This window comes from Zingiber officinale, unplaced genomic scaffold (assembly GCF_018446385.1).
Source record: "Zingiber officinale cultivar Zhangliang unplaced genomic scaffold, Zo_v1.1 ctg229, whole genome shotgun sequence".
NCBI lineage: Eukaryota > Viridiplantae > Streptophyta > Magnoliopsida > Zingiberales > Zingiberaceae > Zingiber > Zingiber officinale.
The window spans coordinates 59,339-82,807 of NW_024589904.1; the positions used below are offsets into that span (position 1 = coordinate 59,339).

At 34.7% G+C, this 23,469-nt stretch overlaps 1 protein-coding gene across 1 annotated transcript in view; it reads right to left on the bottom strand.

Annotated features, from left to right (window-relative positions):
* Positions 1–23,469, bottom strand: part of LOC122036996 (calcium-transporting ATPase 3, endoplasmic reticulum-type-like) — a 47,137-nt gene that overhangs the window by 21,926 nt on the left and 1,742 nt on the right. Inside the window, exons 4-15 of the mRNA XM_042596445.1 lie at positions 23,205–23,222; positions 21,224–21,360; positions 19,060–19,134; positions 17,996–18,041; positions 11,206–11,265; positions 11,046–11,126; positions 9,004–9,089; positions 8,366–8,467; positions 7,282–7,335; positions 6,794–6,895; positions 5,173–5,231; positions 3,427–3,571 (exon numbers count right to left, since the gene is read on the bottom strand). Of these exons, the coding sequence (XP_042452379.1) occupies positions 3,427–3,571; positions 5,173–5,231; positions 6,794–6,895; positions 7,282–7,335; positions 8,366–8,467; positions 9,004–9,089; positions 11,046–11,126; positions 11,206–11,265; positions 17,996–18,041; positions 19,060–19,134; positions 21,224–21,360; positions 23,205–23,222 (965 nt within the window). The remainder of the gene's footprint in view (positions 1–3,426; positions 3,572–5,172; positions 5,232–6,793; positions 6,896–7,281; positions 7,336–8,365; positions 8,468–9,003; positions 9,090–11,045; positions 11,127–11,205; positions 11,266–17,995; positions 18,042–19,059; positions 19,135–21,223; positions 21,361–23,204; positions 23,223–23,469) is intronic.

A 23,469-nucleotide genomic window follows, 5' to 3' on the forward strand; every position in this document is an offset into this window, starting at 1 on the left:
AATATATTGATACATCAACATCAAAGCCGAAGGAATTGCTCCTGGAAGCTTACTAAGGCATGTTGACAAATCTAGTGGCGTGATTCATTTGCCAGAATATAGTCATATGCTTAAATTAAGTTGATGCTTGGTTACGGTACAAACCAGCTTGTTTAGCAAGTCAACCCAGTATCCTCCTAAGCACAATTTGAACTTCAGAACATACTTCCAGTGGCATTAGCATTACTGAAAAGAATCAATAGCATAGAAAAAACATATAGCTAATACCCAAATAAGCAAGACTTCGGGCATGCAGTCTTGATGTCTAGTTCTGATGAGTTGGATTAAAACACAAGATACATGATGGTTCAGTCTTGTATCAACATATGAAACAATATACAGGTAGAAGCAGCAGAAGCACAAGAGGAGACAAGAGAAACAAGGGAACGGACTACTCGGGGCTCCTAGCTAAGCATGGAGCCTGAGAATGTACAGGAGTACAGCCCATTAATGCCCAATAAGTTCGCTGCAGCCAATAACCCTCTTGCTCACTTGTGTGGCGACCCTTCCCATTGCTATCAATTTCCTAGTGTTGTCACAAGGTGCCACATCAGGCGTCTCCTCCTTCGGTATTACCCTTTCAGTGTCCATCTAAGATTCTACAAGTCCATCAAAGGCTATCTTGCACGGATACGGATACGGGTATCGTATTGGATACGACACGGATACGGCGATACGAAAAATTTTAAAAATATAAGACACGATACGGCTAGGATACGATGATTATTAAAAAATAAAAAATATTATATATATATATATATATATATATCGTATTAAAAATTAAAAATCCTAGAATGGAAAACCATATTCATATTAGATCAACCATAATATCTGTTGCGAGCGACGGCGGGCTGTTGCGAGCAGCGGCAGGCTTCTGCGAGCAGCGCCGGGCTGCTGCTGGCTTCTGCGAGGGTTGCTGTTGAGCAGGCGACACCTGGCTTCTGCGAGCGGCGGCGGCGACGCTGGGCTTCTGTTGAAGAGAGCACAGGCGACGCCGGGGCTTCTGTGAGCAGCGGCGAGCTGCTGCTGGGTTCTGCGAGCAGCGGCGAGCTGCTGCCGGGTTCTGCGAGCAGCAGCGAGCTGCTGCTGGGTTCTGCGAGCAGTGGCGCTGTGGCAGACTTCTGCGAGCAGCGGCAGACGACGAAGACGCTGGCGAACAGTGGAGAGCGTTGGTGGCGAAAGCGCAGGAAATGGTTGCGTGAAACAGTTCTGTCGCGATGGAAAAAAAGAATCGGGAGTGGGGAGAGTAAGTTGGGGCTTTTTTTCCATTTGAATAAGTAGTCCTCGTAATTTTATTATTTTTCAATTTTACCCTCAAAATTTTTATTTTTTTTGCAAACGTGTCCGGAAACATGTCTCATCCGTGTCCTAGCCGTGTCTAACTGGTCAAACTTGTAAAAAGTCAACAAAACGGTTTTTGCCGTGTCCGACACGCGTATTTGCGTGTCGTGTCCGTGTCCGACACCTCCAAAAAAATATTTTTTTGGAGTATCCGTGCCACACTGATCAAAGGTCACACTCACACAAAGGCGGATCTGGCCATGGCAAACTCGCAGCTGGTTTCCCCTGCATCCGAGTCCCCATCGCCCACACTATCTTCAATGTCAAAGTCCTCCTCACCCCTGAGGGATTCCTAGAAGAGAGAGGAATGTTCTAATGGTCAAGCATTTATATTTAAAAGATAAGGGTGTTCATTTGAGGTGGCTATGTACTGCTTGTTTCTTTTAAATGCATCTTGTGCATGATTAATTATGTCAAATACATAATATGAGAGGATTATGAACCTGTTTTGGAAGGGATATATATATATATATATATATATATATATATATATATATATATATATATGCACATCCTGTGAGCACCCAAATTTTTTTTCGGTTTGAAAATTTTTTTAATGCTTAATTCTATAACCCAACTCCTAAATCCGACAAAAACTTATTGGCATAACGTGGAGCTTTAAAAATATAAACAAAAAAAATGGATAAAAAAAATCAGCATTTCGCGGATGCTGTGCACGGCTGCCGCCCAAGCTAAAATCCTCGTGTGAGAGAAATAAAATTAATTTCTTTATCTTATCCTGTTTAGAATTTATGAATGTGGCAAAATACACAAGGATATAAAATTATCTCTGTAACTATTACTTTTAGATGCTTAATTTTATATTGTTTGCCCTTATTTGACACATTTATTTTAGCTGCTCCTATGACATTTATAGATGATAAATTGAATTAATATAAGAGAGAGGAAAACCTAGAACAATTCCTTTTTTTAACAAAATATATATATATATAAATCCTTATGAGAATATGAGACATAACTAAAGTGTAGTTACTTATATCAAAATAAAAGAACAATTCATAACATACCATTATTGTTGAGCATCGGCCACGCACTCTAGATGGATCTTGGACTCATTCTTTGCACAATAGAAGAGCATTATAGATAATACGACCTTCTTTCCGAGTGGAATATGGATTGTTCACCTATATATGAGATGTATTTCTTTGTTGAGAGGATTACAAGTCATTCACGTTTCTATATGAAATATATTTTTTTACTAAATGGATTGTGAATCATCCACCCTTATTTGAGATGCATTTTTATTGAGGTGGGTTTAGGTCCTCCGCCCCTCTATACACAAAAATATTCATCTTCGGATAAAATAAAGATAAAAAAATATTTAAGAGAAAAAAAGACGAATTTTTTTTTTTGATAATCCAAGTGTCCGGGCTTTGCCTGACTAATTCTGGAGGTAGACAACACCCCTAGTTCGCCTACCAAGTAAATTTGAAGCACGACTTATGCACAATTAGAAGCTGACCTCTAGAATATTCGTCCCTATTTGGATTCAAACCCTGATCCCTATTAGGAGCAAACTTGAAACGATACGAGGTAAACTTACTAAGAAGGGAAATATACTAGAAAAATGTGATGAGCTATTTGCTGGCTTCTTCTTCTTCTGTCAATAAAAGATATTCAAGAGCTCTACCCTTCTACAGCTATTATCAAGTTAAGAAACATTCATTAAACTTGTGCACTCTTGAATTGAAGAAACACTTGTTGAGTTGTATTGCTAGTGCGTTCCTAATTGTGAAGCTATTTCATGAACCATCACATAGCTTTAATAAGCTACAACAACCGACATGGCCACTTGATTTTCTTATAATATTATCCAAGTTCAGGTAGATGTCGGATTAAAGTTAATCACATTTTCTTGGTTTTACATGGATGATGATAAGACAATGCATCAAACCAAAGTGAAAGAACACAATGTTAAAATTTTACAGCAATATTCAAAAGCTAATGAATAAAGAATAAATTTGAAAATAGAAATAAATTAATAGAAAATTGATAGAAGCAACTCAAAAGTATCTGTTGGATTACCTTTGAGACAGACATCATATTGGTAGTAAGAGTGCCAGTTTTATCACTACAAATCACTGTGGTGCAGCCTAGTGTTTCCACAGAAGGCAACGACCTCACAATAGCATTAAGCCGTGCCATTCTTTTTGTTCCAAGAGCTAAGCATCTAAATGAACACCATAATTAGACGGGCAAAAGGTAGATAAATATAGTCAATATATAATAAGAAAACTATTAACCACATTTTATGAAATTAAGTGCCTGCTTCCAGATCGTGAGGACAACAAAAAGAAACGTTTAAGCAAAATAGGACATGTACTGACATGAATATCCAAGAATTCCTTAAAAGAATATATAAATTTTGTGTAACAAACTACATTGAATTCATAAAAATTTAGTTTGGGTTTTTCAACATCACAAATGAAATCCTTCTTTTAGAAATTGATATGTTAGATAGTTGCAAAATAGTTCGTAGAGAAAGCAAAAATGTAACCATAGACTGTTGATATTCTTATTTTCCATAATTTGTCAAATTAAATAATGTTAGATTACTTTACCAGCTAGTTTGAATCCCCTCATATGCCAAAAACCAAATGATCTAAATAGGGTTGCATGGGATCCTTCATTAGCTTGATATTTTCCTCCCATTTTATCTCTCTTTTCCATTTCCATGCACATAGTTTTCCTTTTCCATGTCTTCCTAGATCAATTACCTTTATAGCTAAATTCTCAATGAAGTGAATAAGAAAAGTGCAGTCTTGCTAATGTTGCAACCTAGAGGCTTATAAAAAGAGCAGTCCTGTGCATGAAGCTCCCACCAATACGAGGTCCTGAGGAAGGAACTATTGTACGTAGCCTTACCCTGCTTTACAAGAAGCTATTTCTGAAACTCAAACCTTTGGGGCTTATGAGCTGATAACCTTTGGGGCTTATGAGCTGATAAATTGTTAAGGAGACACAAACTACCTCAGCTTGACTATAAATAGCATAAGACAATTGTAGTGTTGCTTCTCATCAGTCTACTAGTGACATTCAGATAATCAAGCATCGAAACTTATGAATAAAAGACCAACTTGTTGTAAATTTTGCTTAACTGACAAAAGCATTTTTCTCAGCTGATCTAGTTCTCAGCTCAACAATAATCCTATTTGGTTTGAGCTTTTCAAAATCCTGATCTTTAGTAGACAATAAGAACAATAAGAAAAAGAGAAATCATAGTAAACACTTGCATCCAACCTTCTGAGAAAATCCCAATCCTTATAATCTGCTTCACATAAATTTTTCAACAAGGATAACTCACCGTTGTTTGAAACTGGTGGTAGCTGATAAAGGAAAGGTACTTAAGTTGTTCAAATTAGAATTTCTACTGGTTAGCTTACAAATGGAAAACCAATATTATCACATTTTACTCATCACATGCTAGAGGCTAGCTAGCCAATGCAACCTTTGCAGGCTGCAATAAGAAAGGTCTATTAAATCAAGGTGGCCCAAGAAAAGAAAAGCCAATAGTTTTCTAACATCATTCTTGGTATATACAAGCAATTCACTTTGTTTCTTTAACTAGTAAAAGCATACAGGAGCTTAACTGCAGGTCGGTATCTTCAATCTTCATATTAGTCTAGTGAAATTTCAATATTTGTTGCATTTTGTATAGGGCAAAAAAGTTTATTATCATTTTCTGAGAGATAATGGCATCACAGAATTATCACTAAACAGGTACAGAATAAGAGAACTTAGGCACAGATTTCAGCTCAATGGATCACTCACGTGGTAACAACAGCTGGAAGCCCTTCTGGAATGGCAGCAACAGCAAGAGCAACTGCAATCTGCATGAAGCAACAGCTAGCTTCAAAATAAAAGAGGGGACTAAAGCACAATCATCGAATAACAAGGGGACCAGATTACTAATCAGGAACTCCATAGCTCCACCAAAGTTAAAATACTAGTGTGGCTAATCTTTCTTGATAGAGTAAATACCAAAAGTAGGCTGTCAACAAAGGGTATTCATCTCCTGGACACAAACTGATATTTTTGCTCAGATGGGATTCGCCAATTTTAGGAAAGAGCCATCATCTACTTTTTTACGGTAGAACACCAGTTGAAGGATGGGTTCTAGTATGGAAAAACTCAAAATTCAATATAGCAAGCCCATTCATCATCCAATCCTAGTGTGATTGGAACCATAAGGCATCTAAAGGTATGGCAAAACTTGGTATTACCGTTCCAAGGATGAAACACTATGTTGTGGCTGTCTAGATGTGGCCAAAATTCCATAAATGAGAAGTAGCAAGAAAGAAATGATGTGTTTGATATGTTATGTCGATAGATAGTGTTCAACTCTCCATTTTTCAAACTCATTGAAAAAACTGTTTTCCCTTTTAAGCTACTGCTCCTTTACTATTCACCATTTTCAGCATAGAAATTAGCTCAATGCTGTCTTGCTTATTTCTTTAACTTTTCGACTCTTTTTTCTGATGTCTTTTCTTCAATAGTTATCTATATATACATCCATGTAGCTATACATAAAAAAAAAAAAAAAAAAAGTTAACCCAGAACAAGAAGGAATACTCACTAGGTTCTCAATAAAGGTGAGTAGTGACTCCTATGTTTCTTGGTCACAATAGGAACAAATTTCTTGTGGAATATTAAAATCTTATGCATTAAAAATGCTCCAGTCTCACTGGAGTTGCACATTTAACTGGAATCACTAGGTTCTCACTAGTGATGCAAGGATTCAGAAGCCAGTGTATCCACGAGGTTACAAGCACTATCCCGAGTGCTGATTTCAGCCACAGCTACCAATGAAACATAATTATAAGGGACTTAACCCTATCTAACTTGGTTCTTATGCCTGACAGAGGGCATTTAGACAACTCACTTGAATATTGATTGATTACTATTTCAAGATCCAACATCATTTATGAAACCTCTAACAAGAAACTGGCTGACAATGAAATATATTTGTAATGGAATGAGATATGGTTTATTTATTTAATAATTTTGCACTACTATAGATTTGTTGCAGCTTGTTGACTCCCACATGTCAAAATGATATCTACGCCAGGTACATTGATTTTGGGCATGGTCTAATACTGTAATTTAGTATCTCGAACTTTTTAGAGCAAAATGGATCAGGCACAAATATTCAGTTTAGGGGAAAGCTCCAAAAATAGTAAAGTATGAGAGAAGCATAATTTTTAGAATAAAGAATGTGTGCTCTAGTTTTTATGCTTTTCCATTCAAAATTTTATGGAATAATGGCATCTAGAATACAATTCAGAAGATAAATTAATAAATAAACATGAAAATATATTTGTGATTTTCCACATTCAAGAGAATAATATAATATAAAAACAATGTGTTATAATTAATGAAAATAAAGTTGTACCTTAAAATAGTGAATAGCACCTCGCATAATTCCACCATGGGAAGGATCATGGAAATGCCCAATATTAACAACCCATACTAGGACACAAATTCCTGCAATTACCTAAGAAGAAGAACATATATTAACTTAGAACAAACCCAACTAATGTAGAGACAGAACTAAGGCTCTCAATTGTGACCAACATAAGTCAATGAATATTTGAGATTATGCATGACTATCATCACAAAGTTAAAAAAAAAATGCAATTATGCTAGAGAATGGAGAAATTTAATTCCACAGAAAAATACAAGGAAACCATAACATCACAATTTGAGAAAACATATAGTATATTGAGCATGTTTTAAATAAATGTTGCCCTACTATAGTGTTGCATTTTCCACACTACATAGCAGTATAGCACCGGTCTTGGGCATCAATTGTAACACATTTTTTAATGGTCTGATAATTCAATATTTATATAATATGATAAATATAATAACAGAAAATACCTTGGCCAAAAATGTTCCAAATTCATCGAGTTTCTTCTTTAAAGGTGTTGTTTCCTGCAAAATCATTTCAATTTTATCATGTAAATCAACTATATGATCATATACTCATCAGCGAATGTGTTGGATTTAACAAGTACATATTGTGGCTCTTAAATTTGTTTAATTCAGAGTGTTAATTTCTCTAACTAAATTAAGCAGATAATTTTTTTAAGCTGCAATTATGAGTAGGAACAGCAAGGAATTGATTGATGATTCTGCATATTAATTGGATCTATCAATTTCTGGTTCCACTAGCTAAAAAACCAAGTTATTGGTAAGAGATAAGCTTATTTATTCTATCATTTCTAAACCCAACAATCGCAGGCTATGCAGTGAAGAGAAAGACAACATGTTTCACAAAATAAATAGGGTGTGTATATTAAATTAACATTTTCCTAAATTTTGCATTTCCTTTTCTTTACATCGCTTTTTGTTTTGTTTTGTTTTTCTTAACATAACCTCTTCAATTGTTGAGGAGTCTTAGTGCAACGGTAAAGTTGGTGTCGTGTGAAGGTCACGGGTTCAAGCTGTAGAAACAGCCACTTGCAATGTAGGATGAGACTGCATATATTAGGCTTAATGTGATCCGACCCTTTCCCGAGACCCCACATTGGCGGGAGCTTCGTATACTAAGCTACCTTGTTTTTTATCCTCTTCAATTGCTCCTCCATATTATTTTTTCACATGTTTTTTTAATTTTAATAACCAGTGATCTTGATTTCATTTCATTTTAGTAAAACCTTCAAGATCAGAAAATAACAAATGAGCATCCAAAATGTTTTCTCAGACTAAATTTAAGAGTAAAAGCATGTGGATTAATATAAATACAATGAACCACAATAACAAGATAGTCCCAATTATTTGTGATCTCTTCAAGACAACATTTTCCCCCATTAATTTTAATGTATGACCATATCTTCATATACTAGGATTATCTATCCCATCTTGGTATATTACGGCTTCTTTTATCTCTACCTGCCCATCATCCACCAGGAATAAATATATATATCAGTGCAGGGAAGTAAAAGAACTAAAAGATTCATACATCATTGGTTCTTAACATTGCATCGCGTATGCTTCCCATTGCTGTGTTAGACCCAACACCAACTACAATAGCTCTCGCTCTGCCAACAACGACAACAGTACCCTGCACATCAAATACAAGATTTAGACAAATACTAATGTGTAACGTAAGACAAAGTAAGGAAAAGATTTGTATAGTTTAATTGAAGGAAAATGCATACAACAAGCCCATAGTTCAAAGTACTTGAGAAATCTTTCAGTGACTTTATTTCACTTTATTTCTTTCCTAGTTTCCTTCCCTTGCAAGAAGTACACCCTAAGGCTGGGTGGAAAGATATGAGGGGGAGAAGAGAAAGATCACAAAATTGTAATAGAGCATGAAGCTCTCGTGCATATTTTGTGTCATTTTCCCTAGCTTTTCCATCCATCCTCTTATCTTTCCATCCAAGTAAACTTAACTTAAGCAAACTAAGTTTCATGGAAAAGCTTATTCTACAGACAATTTTCCTATAAATAAATATGTCAAATTAAGAAAAGTATCACAAAATGTTCAAACATTGCAAGATACTAAAGAGTAAAACAAATATATCTTCGGGGAATATAAAAGCTGTTAAATAGAAGCAAAAACAAAGAGAATGAGGATATAGAAAATAATCATACTGAAAAAAGGATGTTTGTCTTGTCTTGATATACAGCATTAGTTGCTACAGTGGGTTCAAGATCTTTCGCCACTGAGCAGCTCTCACCTATATAGTAAAGAAATGAAAAACACTGAAGGTTACAAGTCCAATTCCAGAAATGCGCATGCTAACAAACACCACTTTGTACATTTTGCAAATGGTTTACAATAATACAAATTAAATAGAGAGCGTGCAAAGAAATTTTACAACCACATTTAGAAGCAAGGCAACAATTAAGACAGTGCAAGTACTATAAAAATGGTACCATGGCTTGAAATTGAATATGAACTTCATGTGACACCCTAAAGGAAAGAATAGGACTCACAAAATTAAATACCACTAGATAACAAGACATGAACAGAGTTGACTAGAAATATGAGTAATAAAGATACAAAGAAAAGTGATACGACATAGCCTAAATATACAAATGAATGACAATCCATTTACCAAGCCGTATTAGTTTTAATAACTTTTTAAAGTTGCATAACTTTTAAGTATGTTTGATTAATCATAGATCTGGTTAAATTATTTTTAAAACATAAAATGAAATTTATATTATTTTATATAGTGGTAACATGACATGACCTGAATAGTCATCCTTAAGCCAGCAAATAAAAAGAAGATAGTGGACCCACGTTGAATGTCCTACACCTTCCATTATTAAATTCCCTAAAGGTGCGCTAATTTATCCATAGTAATAACAGTTGGTGATTATTCATCATCTATATGCATGGATTTTTGAAGAAGTAATAACAGCCAGCTTCACTTAAACTAATCCATAGTGATTATTATCCATCAACTTTTTCACATAACATCTTCAATTATTGGTCTTCTGTATGTAAATCATCACTTTTCACACCACTATACCATGTATTAGAAAAATGCAATCATCTTGATTAGGTTCTCTGACCACACAGATCCATAGATTCTGAAAGTTGAAACCCTCCTCCCCTTTTTGCAGAAATTTCTATTTTTCAATTGTTTCCTTAATTGATCCAAATCTACCCAATCTGATCCAACCAGTCTTGTGACTAGCTTTCACTAGCAAGCAGCCTTTCGAATGTCAAGCTCACATCAGTTGTTAGTCTTCATAACAATTTCATTGGTAAAATTAATTATCAGGATATCCCATAATTTCCCAAAATACCTTCCCAATAGCAGCGAAGCTTGTAAAAAATTTCAGAGAGCACAGAAAGAAGCACCGTCAATTCACAAAAGAAGATAATTTCTAGTTTTAAAAGAATAATCAGTGGAAGAACATGCATATAAACAAATATTCCTATCTGCAAATAGCATGGTTCATACTGTTCGGGTTGGGTTGCATGATCAAAACGTCTCAAGGAGCGAACCTAATTCTAATTGACTGAGGTGCCTGTGTTGATTATGCCAACGAGTATCGTGTTATCAAAACTAATTCAGTTGACAAGTAACACAATGTCAATCTGTACAATTCTAGCCAGGGACTAAAACAGGTATATAGATGTCTTCTCTTATTTTTCTTCTTCTGCATCTCTTTTTTTCTTCTTCCTCTAATTCATCATGGGTTGGCACTTCAGCATGATATGAAACCATATCATTGATGACCAAATCCCTGGCTCAAGATTTAAACCATTGCATAAAGGAATCAAAGTGATACACACAAATCTAGAATAAAGGAAAATATAAAAAATTGGATTATAACACCTAACATATACATTAACCAAATCAGTTAGATGTACTTGATCAAACTTAACTAAAGAGGCCCCCGTAGACAAGCATGATCATGAACTGAAGGTTACATCTATTCAATATGTAAAGAAAAAAGTTGAGCATAATCATAACCTACAAGTTTGCCATTATTAGCAATAACAACAGGCATTTATCCATTATACGTAACAAGATGTGATTAGCACAAACTTGCAAAGAAGATCGTGTAACAGTTTAGCTATATAATCCCAGAGGTCTTAAAATTGTTCTAACCAAAGACAAGGAAAATTATCAAAATAATTAGTCTGCAAATTCAGACAAGAAGAAACTAGGTACCAGTGAGAATTGCCTGATCAACACGTAATTGACTGCTGAGCATCTCCACCATTCTCAGATCAGCAGGGACCTTGCATCCCACTACAAGAGAAAATAATAATAAGTCTAATCATGCAAATTATGAACCAAGCATCATAAAATAGATATTGGATCAGCATACCTCCTACTTCAACAATGTCTCCAGGAACAAGTTCTGTGGCCGGTAATATTGAAAAGCAACCTATAAAAAGAACCAAACATAATTCACCGTACCTTTCATACTTAAATAACCAAGGTGCAAGTGATAAAATAAGGCCAAGTGACAAACAAAGAGAAAGAAATAGTGATTGATTGACCTTAAGTCCCTTCACTTGTGATAGAAAGAGAAAAGAGTGGAAGAGAGAGATAAAAAATGAAGAGAGGAAAAAGTAGACAAATTTTGCTCCTTATGATCAATTTTGTGAAGATTACAAGGTCATGCAAAGCTTAACTATCCAACATAGGTTAGTAATGTTGGATACACGCCTCAAACATAGTATCAATAACAAGAAAATCTATATGACTCCTAAAATTAAGTGGTCGAGGGAAAGTAAAATATATTTAAGAAGGTAAGAGTACAAGCATTGGTGAAATATAAAGTGGTTTTAATACGACATGAAATAAGATGGTATCAAAATTAATAATAATAGCTAAGAATGTACTCGATGAGTCAAAGGGACATATACCGTAAGGAATCTTGATGGTGGAATAAGAAAATACAAGAGAAAGTGAGGGAAAAACGAATAGTTTATAAAGAATTATATATTTGTAAGAATGAGAAAAACTTAAAAAAAATATATAATAGCCAAGAAAGAAACTAACAGATTAGTGAATGAAGCAAAGAATGAAACTTTTGAACAATTATATCAAAAATTGGATACACACGAAGGGGAGAGAGACATTTATAGAATAGCTAAAATGAGATAAAGGAAGATAAGAGATCTTATTCAAATAAAATATATTAAAGATGAATGTAATAGGGTACTAGTAAATGATAGAGAATTAAAAGAGCGATGGAAGAGATATTTTCATCAACTTTTTAATGAAGGTGTAGATGATCAACTTAACTTAGGTAATTTAAGTAGGTCAAATGAGCATAGAAATTTAAATTTTTATTGTAGAATTCAAACTTCAGAACAAGCTTTAAATGGGATGCACAATGAAAAAGTCGTTGGACCAGATGATATTCCGATAGAGGTATGGAAGTGCTTAGGGAAATAAAGTATTGAATGACTTACAAAATTATTTAACATGATATTGAAAACGAAAAAAATGTTTGATAAAGATAAGTACTAGTTCCCTTATACAAGAACAAAGGAGAAGTACAAAATTATATAAACTATAGGAATATTAAACTAATGAGTCATGCCATGAAACTTTAGAAAAAAGTAATACAAAAAAGATTAAGAAGATCATGGTGACCAAAAATCAATTTGGATTCATGTCTCGAAGGTCGACAATAGGAGCTATAGATCTTCTTAAACAATTAATTGAAAAATATCGAGAGCAAAAATAAAATCTACACGTGGTATTCATTGACTTAGAAAAAGCTTATGATAGAGTCTTATGGAGATTATAGAAAAGAGAGGTGATGGCATAACATATATTGAACTAATTAAGTTGGCAAAAGGCGACTGCGCTCGCCCCAGCGCCCCCGCCAACCCATCCCAGGGTAACACGGAGGAGGTAAATCATGGGTGGCTACTAGCCCTTGGAATAGTGACTGGAACATGAGGGAGGCATTTACCTCTACTATGTCGAGATTCAAACTGCATACCTCAAGTTGGCAGCACCTCATGCGCTAGCCGCTAGACTATCCCGAGGGGACCAATATATTGAACTAATTAAGAATACGTACGAGGATGTAACAACTAGAATAAGACTTCAGGCGGAGTAACCGAAACATTTCCAATAAAAATAGGGTTACATCAAGGATAAGCTCTAAGTCCCTATCTTTTTACCCTAATTGTGGACGAACTACTACACACATTAAAGACACAGTACTATGGTGTATGTTGTTTGCAAATAATATTGTTTTGGCAGATGAAACACGTGAAGGAGTAAATGCTAAACTAGAATCTTGACGGGAAAGACTAGAAGGGAAAGGTTTTAGACTTAGTAGAATAAAGACAAAATATATGGAATTTAAGTTTAGCAATATTAGACATAATGAGACAATTGTTAAGATAGGCGATGACGAATTGACCGAAACCGAGAACTTTAGATATTTAGGATCATTTTTGCAAAATAATGGAGGGATTGAGAGAGATGTCTTACATAGAATAAAAGCAGAATAATTGAAATGGAAGAGAGCGTTGGGTGTTTTATGTGACCGTAAAATATCTCTAAAACTAAAAGAAAAATTCTACAAAACTGTTGCACACCTGCTATGTTATATGGAGTTGAATGTTGAGTTATGACTCGAGCACATAAGTAAAAGATGAGAGTTACAGAGATGAAGATGTTAAGGTGGATGTGTGGATATACGAGAATGAACAGAATAAGAAATGAGAACATTAGAGAGAAAATCGGAGTTACATCTATTAAGGAAAAAATCCAAGAGATACGTTTAAGATGGTACGGGCATGTACTTAGATGACTAATAAATAACACGCATATCAAACGAAGAAGAGGAAGACAAAAAAAGACTTAATTAGCAATAATAAAACAAGATCAAATTTATTTAAGCATAGATGATGATATAGTGAAAGATAAAGCTCAATGGTGTAAAAGGATTCATATAGTCGACCCTACCTAGTGGAATAAGGATTGGTTATTGATAGATCGAAAACGGGAGGAAAAAGAGAGTTGTTGATTTAGGGAACACACACCTAGGAATATTACCTTATTCTAACTATACATATACAACCTTGTGTCTTGGTATATTTACAAGAAAGTCCCTAACTATTTATAAGTATTCAACACTCCACTCCAGCTACTTTATTTTCAACTATAGGACCACCCAAGGACATAGTCAGCAAAGCAGACAAATAAAAGAAGGAAGTGATGATATCTAACAAAATCGTCATCAATACTAGATTAAAAGCAAAGTACATGGCAATCTATCTATTGCAGTATAACTTCATCAGTTTAATAGGAGCATTAGCAATTCAATCATCTTGTTTGAGCCATATAAGCTCACAAATAGTTAAAATCAGAGCTCCGTGCCTCTGCACTGGCAATTGACATGATCACTATAATTTGCTTCTTACTCGTCTATGATATTAGATTGCCTTATAGAAGAGCATAATAGCTCAATGCAGATCACCTGCATATGAGAGAATTAGGTCAATCATCATTCATGTACCCCTTTTCTGGAGCACCTAAAAATTGATGACAAGTTAGTTTAAATTGCCAACTAATCTTCATTCTCTGAATCAGATAATAACCTGTCTCATCTTAGCATCAATCTGTTAGACTTGTGAAGGTGTGAATAGGATTAGCCCTAATATACCAGCTTTTTCAAATAAACCATGCGCATAAGTTAGTTGTAAGATATAAATACCTCCCCATGAATAGGAACCTCTGATACCAAAATTTAAAGTGGTAGCATGCTTCTAATTTCCAAACCAAGATAAGTACCAAAGAACAAAAATACAGACTTGATTCAGAAAGTAGGGAAATTTATAAAGTAGGGAAATTTATAGCTTTAACTTACAAGCTTCCTTCACTCTACTCGAGTAAACCTCAGAGTTCGTCTGATGGTCTAGCAAGAGTTACATGGGTGGTTTTTATAGGAAAGAAAGCAAGGATCGGGTGCGCTTTATGGGCCTCATTGCATCCTTATCTTCTTTCTTTACAGCTCCCCGATAAGATTCGGCCTAGTGCCTTGATCGGATGGCTCCCCGGGGCTCGGTCCAATAATTCATACTTTATACAAAGGTAGTGCTTGCCAGCGCTAAAGTAGTTCACACTTTATACAAAGGTAGTACTTGCCAGCACTAAAGTAGTATATTGGTCCACCATGTTCGTATCATATGCTGAAGGCTGGTGTCCTTCTTGCTGTGTCATTTGTTAGATGTAGGGCGATTTCCAATTGGTCATCCTGTTGTTGGTCATCCTGTTGTTGGACAGTTGGTAACCAGTCACCATACCAGTTTCTTTTAGTGTTTTGTCGCCTGTACTCTGATAACTTGATTGTGTGGATCTCCCTGTACTGTTGTAGTGCTTTGATGGCCTATTGGGCTGCTTCTCTTTGTATTCAGCCCAGCTCGACTTCGGTTGCTTCGAGTATATCTCCTTAGATTCGGTTTCGAGTATATCTTCTTGCAAAAGTCTAGTTCATCAGAACAGAGGCCCAGAAAAGAATCAGAGGAGATATACTCGAAGCAACCGAAGGCGAGCTGGGCCAAATACAAAAAGAAGCAGCCCAGCAGGCCATCAAAGCACTACAACAGTACAGGAAGATCCACGCAATCAAGTTATCAAAGTACAGGCGACAAAGCACTAAAAGAAATTGGTATGGTGACTAGTTACCAGCTGTCCAACAACATGATGACCAGTTGGAAATCGCCCTACATCTAACAAAGGACACAGCAAGAAAGACACCAGCCTTCAGCATATGATACGAGCGTGGTGGACCCATATACTACTTTAGTGTTGGCAAGCACTACCTTTGTATAAAGTGTGAACTACTTTAGTGCTGGCAAGCACTACCTTTGTATAAAGTGTGAATTATTGGACTGAGCCCCGGGAAGCCGTCCAATCAAGGCACTAGGCCGAATCTTATCGGGGAGCTGTAAAGAAAGAAGATAAGGATGCAATGGGGCCCATAAAGCGCACCCGATCCTTGCTTTCTTTCCTATAAAATCCCCCCATGTAACTCTTGCTAGACCATCAGACGAATTCTGAGGTTTACTCGAGTAGAGTGAAGGAAGCTTTTAAGTTAAAGCTATAAATTTCCCTACTTTATAAATTTCCCTACATTCTGAATCAAGTATGTATTTTTGTTCTTTGGTACTTATCTTGGTTTGGCAATTAGAAACACGCTACCGCTTTAAATTTTGGTATCAATACCAAGGAACCACTATGTAGCCCAAGTCCTTGGTTTGAAAGACTTAATGGTGTCAATAGACTTAATGTTGTAAGTAAAGATTATATCATCTATATAAACAAACAGAACAATAAGCTTCCTTCATTGAGAGGTAAGAGGAAATATTGAATGATCTAGTAAATAGACGATAGCATAACAAATTTACAAACCATATTATAGAAGATTGCTTCAGCAATGTATAGACTTTTTCAACCTCGTTTAAATTATCTTATTCTGACTTTATATATACAACCTTATTTATTGGCCTATTTACAAAGGAAGTTCCTGATTATTTACCAGTCCATCCCTAACCAAAAAATATTTAAAAAAAAAAGAAGTTGATGAATCAGCATTATAGGTCAGTATCAGGCCAGTCAGCTATTGTCTCTCTTTTCTCTCTCTCTCTCTCTCTCTCTCTCTCTCTCTCTCTCTCTCTCTCTCCTGTTAAACCAGTTTTCAAGAAAAAGTGGGAAAACACTTACATGTGCCTCCACTGTGTTCTTTCTATCATTTTCTTTCCATGGAACGAAGAAAGAAGCAACCCTCCAATGTCTCTCCTATTTAATTACTAGCAAAATGCCCTAAATCATGTGTCTTCAGAAAAAAAGATTGTTAGAAAAACCCATCATACCATCTTTTTAAATTGACAGAATACTAGCAATATTGGGAATTTCCAGCCAGGACGACAAATCACACTTGATCCATGAATCCCAATATTATATAATATGGTATGAAGTCATGCCTATTTGGGTTCCAAATTGGCAAAGCAAATGTCATTGCAGTTTTGTTGCACATTTAATTTCGAGCAATTTTGGTCCAAAGTATTTTCATTCAGAATCAACCATTGGTATCTGACAAGGCCAAGGAAACTAAAATTGGCTAGTTTAAAGTTGAAATAAGCAGGATCAATGTGAATTCTTCAACAATCCAATTTGTTGCATATCTAGCACACTATAGGCATGGCACGCTATAGTTTAATACCATCCTTTGATGTTTCTTCTCTTTCATTCCTCTTCCTAGCGTCTTCATGATCAGCAGACAGAATCAAAGGATGTCATTGGAAGCAAATTTTCCTTTTACTCAGTGAATTCCAATGTTGCATATCTGGCACACTATAGTTTAATATCTAGTGTCTTCATGACCAGGAGACTGAATCAAAGGATGTCATTGGAAGAGAAATTTCCTTTTACTCCTCTTTTTAATGTCTCCATTATCAGCAGGCAGAATCAAAGGATGTCATGGAAAAAAGTATCTTTCTTTTTCAAACGGTATAAGGTTTGTCGCAGATGATACAACTGAACCATGTTGACACAGCCACACAATAACATTTTCATGTGGACACAATATTAGTATCGGTCAGTGACCAGAGCTATATATTTAAGCATGCCTGCTAACCCCAACTGGCACTTGAAACCATGATTCCACCCTTTGGACTAAACACCAACTCCCAAGATATCCATAGCTTTCTCTCCAATTCTCCACTTTTTAGTGCTCATAATTGTGTGCAAGATGCTGATTCATCTCCCTCCATCCTCTGATTTTAATATCTCCCACATGGAAAGGTTTTTCATCTTACACTAATGTTTCTACAAAGTCATTAATATCATTAATTCTTGTATTCTAGTTGTCTAAAGAAACCATTATGCATCAACTACAATCCTAGAAAAAAATATAAGCATATTGATTATAGAATAATAAATTGTCATTGGTAATTTAGACTAAGATAACTTTTTATAAGACTGCGGTACAATCAGTTATATACAAACTAATATGTAGCAGATATGAGAATATTGAAATGAATGCAAAAGGCCAAGCCTAGGTGAGATGAGATGTTACCATCAATGTGCAGCACCAATGAGTAATAATCGGTAGGAAATAGTTTAGAAGATATGGAGTTTACCATTTCGAAGGACAGTTGCAACATCAGCTTGATATGCACGCAACTCCTGCAAGATACACAGGAATAAGGTGAAAAGATCACAGATACTAGTTCAAGAAGATTCAAGTCGTAGAAAATATATAAAATTTAATCTTATTTGAGATAAGGTGGTTATTAAAGAAACACAAGTTACAAGCTTAAAGTAGGTAGAATTTACTGCCATGAAATAAAAAAAGAAATTTATACGTGCTCATAAAAGCTAAGCACGATGCTTTTTCCTTCTTCAAGTGAACTAACTCAATTACATTAAGGTTTGAAAAAAAAACAATCAACAATGAGACCTTCCAAAGGTTCTCCTTTTAAGCATGGTATTTGTGTGTGAATTAATAACTGAAAGACAAGGCTGCAAAGCCAATTTGAGAAAAGAGGAAAATAAAGTCCTAGCTTATGTTCCTCTTCATATTCCAATAAATTTCAGGTTTTCTGTCAAAAAAGAAAAGGACTCAGCAATGAACAAATTTGGAGGAAAACGGCCTCAAGCTCAAACTAAGAAGCTTACTGACACTGGATAGTGCAAAATGAGAAATCAAAGTGAAACCTAGTAAATAGAGACTCTCAAACTTAATAAAGTCCTTCCATAGTAAATCTGTAATAGTATGCTACTTGTGTTTCCCCACCTTGGGAGGCTACTTGGGAGAATGAGAAGAAGAAGCAAGTTTGATTTTCTCATATTTTTTCTTCCAACTTAAGAAAGCTTGGTTGATCAAATAATAATTTGAACATATTCAAATAAGTAATTTTGGGCTTGGAACAACAAACAGGTTATAAACATTGAGAATGAACATTGCTGTTGCAGTATCTTTTAGCATCCAAATGCAAAAACAGCTAGTCCACAAAATTCATCAAGAGTGGAATAGATATTCCTATGAACCAAACATGCAGTGAGGTTCAACTAATCAAACTATAAGCTTTTGCAAAAGGCGTATGTGGAGTAAATACCATCTACTATAACAATAAGCATAAGCCAAAAAAGCAGATTATAACTATGGAACAATAATAAAGTCAAATGAAAATGTACAAATTACCTCGAGTGCCTTTTCAGCGTTTGTTTCAGTTATCACACCGACTGCTGCATTTGCAGCCAAGATCAAAAGTATGACCTGTGATCAACTAAAGACACATTAAACGACAGAGGATTACTGGGAAAAAAAACAGTAAGCACTCGATGCACCTAAATATAGCTATTTCAACAGCAGAAATAAAGTAAATAATGCCACCAATGAAATTAAAGTAACTGGAAATGCAAATGACAAGCAAAAAACAAGCTGTTGAGTCTGTAGGGTAACAGATGACATTTATAGGGCCCCCATTCCATTTATGAACTCTCAAATTCCAAATTGACAGGAAATCCAATGATGATACGATTGACAATAAAAATTATAGTGATCCTCCAAAGATTTCAAAAAAAAGGAGTTTATGTTATAGGAGTTTAATAAATGTCAGCAAGCCTATGGTGCAAATTTAAAATCAGAGCTGAATATTATATAGGAACTTCCATATAAAAGAAAATCCACAATAAAGAGCTAGATCAGACCAGAGAAGCAGAAGAAGTGCAGAATAATTTAAATTTTAGCAATAAATAACTAAATATAATACAGTAGCATATTGAACTACATTTCTGATCCACGTCCACGCTCTTCAATTCATTCTGGAAAATATCCAAAAAAATCAGAATTTATCAGCTTGGGTAGGAAGAATATTGATTCTAATTGACTAATTTGACTAGCCCTTAGTTTTTCTGTCATTGTTATCAATTGAATAGTTAAGTCAAAAATGGGGATTTGATATAGTTGACTAAGATTGATTCAGCCAGATTCAAACTAAATTCAATCAGTCAAAATCAGTGATTTTACACAATATCAATATTGATTGTATTGGAATAGATGATATTAACATTAGAAGTGTGTTGCTAACTCTTGGAACTATATGCTATGCACCAAGGTTTAAAAATTCGACCTGCTGAGGTTTCGGTCTCAGATCGGAATGATACGGTTTAGGTATCATATCATGTTGTGCCGATACAGTTTTGATATTTTTTTATTTATATATAGTAATTATCAGATAAATATATTTATTGTGTATAATTTAAAAATAAGTTCTATATTGATTTTATATCAGTTGTTTAAACATGATTAGAAAAAATAATTAAATATAATTTTCTTTAAAAATGTATTAATTACTCGAATTAAAATTGATACATCATAATTATATAAATTAATTGTTTATTTATTTAATTAAGTATTAGGTTAAATCTTATATATTTTAAATAGTAAAAAAATTTAAAATATCAATTAAGCAGTAAAAAAAAATTAAAATAATAATAATAAATTATCAGAATATAAATATGATTTATTAGAATTTTTAGAATTTTTAAATAAATTTAAAACAGTAAAAAAGAATTTTTTATAATATCAATTAATAATTTTTAAAAAATTTAAATATAATTTTATATATAGGAATAATTTAATTAATGTTTATAAAAGTCTATTCAAAATATCACAGTCTAGTTAGGAATTGTTTAATTAATTAAATCTTTTTACTTTTGTGCAATAATGATCCCGTCACGCGAGTCCCGCGAGGTGCGCTCGGGCGACACTTCTGCCGAGGGCGAAGGCGTCGCGTGACACTTCCGGCGTCGGAAGCGTCGCGGGACGCTTCCACCACCAATGTAGGCATCGCGCAACGCTTCTGGAGGCGTCCAGCGGTGGCGGAGGCGTCACACGATGCTTCTAACGGCACAGAGGCGTCGATCGCCGACGGATGACAAAGGCAAAATTTGTCCACCTGCTGTGCAGGTTTTGCTTCCTCACTGGAACAGTAACTTCCGGTGGTTTCGGACGGCACGGTACTTCAAACCCTGCTATGCACTACACTGAGCACATAACTGCACCTTGTCTTCAGTTACACTCTCCAAATGCAGATGAAGGATGGTAGAAAGGTGTTCTACTTCTGCATGGTCCAGCCACATAAATATTTTCTTGATTTGGTGAAACCATCAAACATGCACCTTCTTTTCAAGCCGATCCTTCCACTCGAATCTTTTAATGATTTGCTAGGACTATTATGCATGCCAACCTTAAGAGTATCTCATATAATGTTTAATCAAGAAATGGCTCCATCTGAGCCAACATACAGTTGAATCAGTAACATGAGTCATAAAAGAAAGAATGGTATCGAAAGAATTCTTACAGAAGGTTCTAGAAAAGCTGTAAATCCTGTCTCTCCATTGATTAAAGCTAAAAGGAACGAAACAATGGCTGCTGCAATTAATATTTTAACAAGTAAATCATCAAACTGCTTCAGGACTCTTCTCCAGAAAGGAGTACCTGCACATGGGAGTGAATGAATTAGTTGCCTAGTCACTAGGTTGATCTAAGTGTAATTCAGGTTGTGGGGAGGTCAATTATGTAGCTTGCCCACATAATAATATTACAGGAGATAAGAAAAAATGCCAAATGCTCAAAGAATATCAAATGTAAAGTCAATTTGCCATACAAAAAAACAAGCCACAAATACCAACTATTAGGGGTTGGCTACTTGGATCATTCTTCACCATTAAGGATACATAAAGTACAAAGCTAGTCAGATCTTACTATTAGTTAAATTAGATACAATTTTCATAGGCCTCCCAAAACTCTCATCTTCAACTCTAACTGTTGCATCTTTTCTCATTGAGTATATTATTCATAATTCTTAAACATATATCATCTATGACTTATATTCACTCAATTTGTCATCTATTACAAATAAGTTTAATTACACCTAATTAATCATTAGTAATATTTTCCATTATTTCGGATAAAAACATATCCAATTTAGCATAATCATCTCTATTATGCTAACTTTTTATGTGATGTTAAAAAATAATCACCCAATACTGGCATTACATAAAATATGGCTGCTAGTGCACTATATTCTTACAAATTTCGTTTTAGTATAAGAGAAATAACACCATTACACAAGATTCCAAAAGCTCCACTACACTTTAACCTTTCTTGTCTTATTACTCATTTCTATCCTGTCAAGGATACATGGAATAAATGCAAAAAGTTTGAAGAACATAAAAATAGGGTAATTTTCAAAATGCCCCCCAATGTTAACAGCTTTCCAGAATTTCCTCTAAAAAAAAATTGATGAACCAGGTAACACCGCTCAATTACCAGTTCCCTTCCAACCATTTCCATGAAGGAAAGAAAAGAAAATTTGAAAATTAAATTTATATATATATATATATATATATATAAATGAAAAAAGATGAAAAGATATATTAAATTTCTTTGGATCAGGATTAAGCGCCAATGCATGTGAACAATGTGTTTCTATGTAGATGGAGCAGAAGCAAATTTGGGCAAACTGGGAACAACTTTACCTGTCTTTTCCTTCATTTCCACCAAGGGAAATGGAGAGAAAGGCAGCTGGAAAAAATATTCTCACCGCCTTGTTTCGCCCTACATTTCGAGAGCAAATCCTCTGGACCGCTTTTTGCGGTCCAAGAGATGGTCCCTTTGCATGCATTGGTGGAATAGATGGCCCCCATTCATAAAATAAGTAGGGACCATTCATCCCCATCAATACATACAAAGGGGTCATCCCCTGAACCGCAAAAAGCGGTCCAAAGGATCCGGTCCCTATTCCTTCCCTTGTAGGAAATACAACCTTAACGTTTCAATGTTGAAATAAATCCTTGGCACATAAAACCTTAACATTTCAAACGTTAAGGTTTTTCAAAGAAAAAAAATGAACAATGAAAACAAAAGTAAAAAAACAAACATGTTTGTCATTTTCTTCTTTTTTTTTAACTTCTCTATAAAAAAAAATATTTTTTGGACGAACAAGATTGTCATCCTCAGAAAGAAAAAAAAAACATATATTTGTTATTTTCATTTTATTTGATTTCCTGAAATTACAATCAAACAAATTGTAAGAGTTGAATCTAGACAGGGAAAATTAGAGAAATACCAAAACTCTCCCATAAAAATTTAAATATAATGGTAATATAAGAATAACATTTTGGTGTCACATTATATACTTGAGAATTGAGATGACCAAACGAAAAAAAATGTTTCTGCATTTATCACCATATTGAATGATTAAATCAAAACAATGATCGATGACTGATAACAAAAATATATAGATTATCCCAAGCAAAAGAGAGAAAATTTTAACTTACTTTCTTCTTCAGGTAGCTCTGCAAATGATAGCCATAGCCAAACATGGAACAAAAATAAGTCAGTGATGAGCCAGAAAATGCATACAGTGTAGTAGAAGTTGCTACTACCAAATAACATGTTACCACAAAGAGTATCTGTTTTTTATCGAACTGCTATTTCATTTGAAAGAAGGAATTGGATCGATACCTTGTTATTAATTCAGTACTAATGTTTATGAAGAAAATTATTCATAGTTTGAAATACGCCTAAAATGATTATCAAAGA